General features: G+C 40.7%; 1 protein-coding gene across 1 annotated transcript; it reads right to left on the bottom strand.

The window, feature by feature from the left end:
- Nucleotides 1-280: 280 nt before the first annotated feature.
- On the bottom strand, nt 281-5,098 carry LOC125516780 (classical arabinogalactan protein 9-like). Its single transcript, XM_048682094.1, has 7 exons — nt 4,444-5,098; nt 4,223-4,347; nt 3,182-3,255; nt 2,953-3,102; nt 2,437-2,531; nt 823-910; nt 281-490 (listed from the first exon to the last, which is right to left on the bottom strand). Exons 1-4 carry the CDS (start codon nt 5,096-5,098, stop codon nt 3,045-3,047), a joined length of 912 nt encoding a protein of 303 aa, XP_048538051.1. The 3' UTR covers nt 281-490; nt 823-910; nt 2,437-2,531; nt 2,953-3,044.
- Between the last annotated feature and the right edge of the window lie 1,764 nt (nt 5,099-6,862).

Below are 6,862 nucleotides of genomic sequence, written 5' to 3'. Positions count from 1 at the left end.
TTCCTATCAATTTTTGGTCGAATTCACGGGCCAAGCCCAACATTTCAGCATTTTCTTCTAGGCCAGGGCCTTCTACTATCTGTTTCTTTTTTGGGCCTCGCCCTTTTTTACACATTTCTATTTAATTTTCAGACTTAATTGCTGGCAATATGTTTCGGGCCTCTTTTCAAAGCCCAAATAGATTAGGTCAAATAGACATTTCAGTACTAATTCCATTTGGACCGTGCCTCTTCTTTTGTAGAATAGACATACACAATCAACGCAAAATCAATACAACATATACTTTTTCAGCCACTTTCAGCCCAAGAATGCATTTCAAGTAAACAACGGATAATATTGTGAGTATATGTACATAACTACCAGCATTCGAGTAACATGTGCAACAGTACATCAAAATTCTCAACAAATTTAGCATGACAAGTCAATAACATATAAAGCAAGTCGCTAACTGGGGCTTCAAGTTTTCTCCGAATTTCTTCAGGTAGAATTCCTGTAAATGAGAGGAACATCCACATGTTTAGAGTCTCAACATAGGCAATATTTGTTAGCAATAAAATAGAAAAATTAATTCAAGAACCATGCAAGAGCCTAGGTTTTACTATCATTTTGACACCTTAGAGTAACATCCAAGAATACCACGAGTTGATGCATTATTCTAGCATAACCAAATTAGAAACATCCCTTGCTGTTCTATTTTAACCTTACTACTACCTCCGTTCCTAAATATATGAGATCTTGGTTCATTTCAGTAATTTAGAAAGAGGGGTGATAGGGCACAGAACCTTGAGCCATTGTTGTGGGGTTGTGGCTGATGAAGGTTACCTTTTGGGGCCCCAACGGCAGCTCCGCCAGATGCAACAGCAACACCTCCAACAACCACAACAACAGCAGTAGCACCACCAATAATGACCTGCGTGGCATTTCAGACCATCATTATAGAAGAAAAAAATTAAGAAACAAGCAACCAATATAGCTTCAGCATTACATGTACAGATTTTAGCTTTTTCTACCTAAGTACAAATAGCAAAATGGAACATAGGCAGGTTGATTATATTTGACAGAGCTAACTGAACAAAAAACAGAACATAGCGCTGCGACTTGTTGAGGACAGAAATAATAATGTTTGATTCAGAAATTAGTAATATGGGGATTAAGAGCATGCACACAGAAAGCTAATTGGCAAACAAAACTTATTGGTCAGTTCTCAACACAGAGCAAACTGGCAAATGATAAAGTTTGTTACAATAATTAACAGGGCAGTAGCCCGACCTAAAGAAAGGCAGCAGAACTTATATGAAAGAAACCGAGTTGTAAGTGTATAAAGAGCGATCAATGATTCATTCCGGAGAAATGGTAGTTTCTTCTGACATATTGTACTATCAAGTAAACTCTCACAAGAAAGATGCCCCAGTAAGTAAGCTGAATGGGTGACAAACTGAATAGTGAAACAAGTTGATAGTTGTACACTATAGTGTTTACGCACAGTCAAACTGAATGAACTAGATGATACCCCGTGCGTTGTTGCGGGACACTTAGTTGACGTTAAGGATTTTCTTATAAATGAAAGAATGAAATGCCAAACTGGTATTGAGAATTCGAGAACAACAATGTTACAAAAGCGTAAGTATGCATAGAGTGTATTGCAACCTACTGGGTGAACAATGCTTTGGTCACTCAGATATTTTCTTAATTATCTAATAGTGTGAACTATATTATTTGACACTGCACTGTATAGTAATAGGTTAGAGAGGATAATAAAGGGGGGCGTTGAGGAAGCAAGTAGATAAGTACATGATACTTATACATTTATGAAGGTAAAAGCTAAAAAACATGTACACCTTTTTCCCTTCGATAGACTGTGAGAGATTTGCAATTGTCATATGACATATGAGTGCTAGATTGTCCGTTTTATAAAATTTTGATTTGATAGTAGCCAGTCAAGTAAGCGTTTTTTTGGGTGTGAATTGATCAACAGAAGTTTGAAGCAATGAATGATGGTGCAAATAGCTGCTTTTACTTGCATACGCTAGCAGTAGTAGGCAACCTTATAGAAGATAAAAAAGGGGGTTCTCTAAGGTGAGTAACTAACATTACGTGACAAAACTTAAAAAGGGGTCACCCTTAGTGGATGCCAGAACGCATGCATCTTCTGATTAGTATAATGGTTCTCCTACATGAAAGGATTAACTGACAGGTGATTTAGTATCATATCTGCTCAAATGAAATTGCTTTGTCCGACCGAGTCCGTATGAACCTATATTAAGATTAAACTTTGAGAACATCCCATGTCTATAAATAAACCTCAAGAACCAATAACATTATCCTAATGAAATATGGTGCTGGAGGAGTACGAAATTGTTACTATTGAAAATCAGCGACGGTGCAGAGAACATGATATATTATATTTCAAACAGGGTGCTGCAACCACATACATACCAGAAGAATCAAATTAAGAATCCTCTATGGTTGCGACAAAGTTGAAAGTAAAAGAGATGAAGTAAGGAGACACATCCACCAAGAAAGGTCCAAACCTGAAATGAATGTCTATTAGAATGGACATGCATGTTAATAAATCAAAGCTGAAACTCAATTAGTATCTAACAGAAACAGTAGTGTAAAAGAATCATCAAAAGAGATAAACACTGCCAAACCAAAGGACCAGTTGTTTAATTATAAAACGGAACTGCTAATTATGCAGTCAAGGGAACATATACAAATAAGATTAATGGAATCCAATTTAGTTAATCTAATAAAAATGGTTTAGCTATAACAAAGTTACCATCCAGCAATCAACTTGTTCTGAGTGGTTGAGGCGTGGACGTGTAGCTCAATGAATCCAACTTTGGCAAGAAAAAGCACCAATGTTAACCGATTCAATCCAGCAGCACCAACCTGAGCATGCATGCGAGGCTGGTACTCATAGGAAGCATCAGATAGGATTAATGGGAGTACCTGAGCTTGGGGACCCGCAAGGAGTTGAACTGCTCCAGCGTTTGGGGCTGTCGCGGGCGTATATCAGCACAATCATTTCCACCATCTGGCATTCAGTAAGCAGCTCGGACGTCCGCCGGCGCTGCAAAACTCAAACGCGAAGCGCCGAAGCTGTAACAAAATTCTTAGGTTAAAACACAATCGAACAAAAAGAAGAACGCCAAGATCGGCATGGTTGGGAAATCAAGACCTGGTGGTGGTGTCGGCGGCGCTGAGGCCGCTGCGGGCACGACGTGTGGGTGACAAGGCCGGAGTTGCACCAACCTGAGTATTTTCAACCTGACCAATTTAGCTCCAATATTTTCAACCTGATCATGACAAAAGTTCAGCCAGGACTAAATATGATACAAAAGTACAGGGAAACAAAACTCTAGTGCTGTAAGAGAGTTGTTGCAACCTGCGTAGTAAGTACACAAAAAAAGAAGGATTCAATAATATATACCGGCACAAAAAGAAGAGTTGCCATCAATGCTTCAGTTCTGCACTTATCGATGCAGTGGTATATATACCAATTCATAGTACTGTCACAAATCCTTGACTTTATAATTTAGTTTGACATTCACATATCACTTACTATGCCTATTGATATATATTTTTAACATGACTTACAGTTACATAAAGCAATCAGAAAGTATCAACACCAATCTGTGTTACCCCAATGAAAGCGTATATCACTATAAACAATATTCCATGAAACAGAAACCCAGAGTAGACAACATTTGCCCATGGAGTACAAATATTGACCTCATTTAGTGGTAATTCATGTGTACTCCTAAACAGACGATGAAGGCTATGTTTCAATTACCAAAAAGTGAAAATAACAGAAGTTAGAAGTACAGTTGCAGTGATTACAATTTGGCATCAGGGACAGCGACCAAAAGGATGCGTGCGGGTGTGTTTTCTCTCTGTTGGGTTCGATTTGGTTCGAAGGGGAGCAAAGCACGCACCAGGAAATCCTTGTGAATCACTACAAATAGGCCTTAAATTTCCTTGTTGCTGCCCCGAAATAGGGAGTCCGAACTCTCAAACAAGTCCCAGATTTCAATATATGATGATCCTATACCAAAATATCAAGCAAATCAACTATGCTGTTTATGAGCAACAAGTCGACAGCGGGAGACGTACTGAATAACAGAAAGAGGATTCTAACGGTTGGTACTGCAACTCTCTCGGACGAGTACCAACTAGAAAGAGCACCATGGGGACGGGGAGGGTTGGATGGAAATCTCACTAGGATGAGGTCGAAGATGAAGGGGTCGAGGCCGAGCAGGGCGTAGATGAACCAGGAGGTGCCAAAGAGGAACACGGACAGGGACAGCAGGAACGGCATGAACTCCAGCCCTCTTCGACCAACCTCTGCACAAGCACAACCACACGCATGGCTCATGACTCAGTAGTCAGCGCGTACACCAAACTGTTGACTGTGGATTTCAGGCATGTGTGCGTGCGTACCGTGAAGACGGCGATCCGTGAAGCTGATCGAGACGTCGACGCAGGGCACGGCGATGGAGCCAAACCGCAATGCCGCCGCCGAGGACGACGAGGGACAGGACCAGGACCCCCGCTCGTAGTCGGTGGTGGCGACCATGTCCACGACGGCCTCCGTCTCGGGCCGCGGGATGAGCACGTCGTCCCGGACGGTGACCACCAGGTCCTTCCAGTGCTCGTTCCCGAGCGGTGCGCTAGACGGGGAAGGGCGGAGGCGTCGGCGAGGAGCCAGCGGAGATGGCGGTGGAGGTGAGGCGCCGACGGCAGGACGAGCGCGGCGGCCCTGCGACGGAGGGCGCAGACTGAGGCCTCCGGGACGGGCGAAGGAAGAGCGACGGACGTCCTCCGGGAGGCGAGGAGGAGCGGGTGGTGGCGCCCGGGCGCGGGCGGCGGGGTCGGATCTAAATCGGGAGGGATGGGATCGGCGGGGTGGCGGCGGTGATGTGGGAGACGAGGGGAGGGATGGGGGAGAGGGAGCGCGTGAGGTGGGTGGCGGACCTGGAGCGCTAGGGTTCGTGGGGTGAGAGGGTGAGGGAGTTTTCTTTTTCTTTTTCTTTTTTTTTGAGACAAAGAGGGGGAGGGGTGAGGGAGAAAGGGCCGTCGTCGGATCCGAGAGCATCTGACGGCGTTTGAGCACGATCCGCGTGACATGTCCATGGACCAATCAAAACCCAGTACACGTTATGACCTTCTAAATTGGTCTTAATCGACTAAAAATAAGGTATTGAATCATATTTTTTTTCAAAAAAAGGTGTTGAATCATATAAACAATTTTACGATATGAGAAATTCAAAAAGGAACATTCTCATTGTGTCACCAAATGTGACATAGTTTTTAGGAAAACTAACAAACTTGGAATTGGAATAAGACAAATATCTTTTAAAAATTGTTATGAGAAATGAATTTTTAGGGGAGGAGGATCCTTTTCTATTTTTGGAGTGCCAAAAATGTTTACAGCACCACTCCATTTTCAAAAACTATAAGACAGCATTTTATGTACAGTTGACAAAATCTTTAGATGTAAAATGCTTTCGATCCACCTCTCATCAAAAAGAGAAATTATATTTCAAAAAAGCATCTACCTCAGCATTCTTTTGTTTTTTTCTACTTTTTCACATAAAAAATCAAATAAATGATCTCATATTGTGCACAATGGTGCATCTTGAAATGGCAAACAATGATACCTAAGGAAGTTTTCATTTTCTTTGCACGGAAAATTCATTTTTCATTTTTCGAGTACCCGAAAAGAGGCTTCTTGTGAAGGACCTACCAAATATTTGTTGTAGAATTGTACCAAATCAATTTTCTAAAATATTGGGCCATGTTTAATGCACAATTTACCAAATGTTGGGTGTCAAAAGTCTTGATCCACCTATAGTGAAAAAGACAAATTTCTGTCTTTTAGCAGGAAGTGGGTCAAATTTGAACTGTAGATGCCTCATAGTTTGCTCTTTATTTTTTCCAAAAATCATTTCTAGGTACATAACTATCTATTTAATCAGAGAAACATCAAAAGGCTTCAAAGATTCAACAACTAGTTATGAACGGTCAAGCCCGTCGTTTCGACCGCATTTTGAAACGGGCATAAAAATTCAAAAATAATCAAAAAATTGGGAAACCTTTGCATTGTGTCATTATATGTGACCAAGTTGCTAGAAAAAAATAATAAATTTGTATTACGGCAATTATTTTTTAAAAGTGTTCTTAGAAATGAGCTATAATCTTTGAAGATTCATGGCTTTTAAGCCAAATGATCAATATTATGGCCACATTCATGGCATAGTTTGTTCAAATGATCTCATATTGTGCACAAGGGTGCATCTTGGAATTCCAAACAATGTTGCCTAAGGGAGTTTTCATTTTCTTTGCACGGAAAATTCATTTTCCATTTTTCGAGTGCCCGAATTGAGTTCTTTTTGTGATGGACATACCATATATTTGTTACAAATTTGGACCAAATTAATTTTCTAAAATATTAGGACATATTTGATGCACAATTGACAAAATGGTTGGCTGCCAAAGGATTCGATCCACCTCTGGTGAAAAAGACAAATTTCCGCTGTTTCAGCAGGAAGCGGGTCAAATTTGAACTGTAGCTGCCTCATAGTTTGCTCTTTACTTTTTACAAAAAATCATGTCTAGGTACATAAGTATCTATTTAATCAGAGAAACATCAAAAGTTTTCCGAGATTCAACCACTAACTAGGAACGGTCAAACCCGTCGTTTTGATCGCATTTCAAAACGGGCATAAAAAATTCAAAAAAAAATCAAAAAATTGGAAAACCTTCGCATCGTGTCATTATATGTCACCAAGTTTCCAGGAAAAATAATGAACTTGTAATAAGGCAATTATTTTAAAAAAGTGTTCTCAGAAATGAGCTA

The sequence above is a fragment of the Triticum urartu genome, chromosome 6, assembly GCF_003073215.2.
Source record: "Triticum urartu cultivar G1812 chromosome 6, Tu2.1, whole genome shotgun sequence".
In the NCBI taxonomy this organism is placed as follows: Eukaryota; Viridiplantae; Streptophyta; class Magnoliopsida; order Poales; family Poaceae; genus Triticum; species Triticum urartu.
This window is presented reverse-complemented; position numbering and strand designations above follow the sequence as displayed.

Bases quoted from the DNA above. Each gene is read 5' to 3' on its own strand.
- LOC125516780 (XM_048682094.1), bottom strand. From the start codon at position 5,098: ATGCTCTCGGATCCGACGACGGCCCTTTCTCCCTCACCCCTCCCCCTC. The intron at 3,256-4,222 runs GTGAGATTTCCA...GAAAATACTCAG, and splicing joins TCATCTTCGACCTCATCCTA to GTTGGTGCAACTCCGGCCTT. The intron at 3,103-3,181 runs GTCTTGATTTCC...ATTTTGTTACAG, and splicing joins GCCGCCGACACCACCACCAG to CTTCGGCGCTTCGCGTTTGA.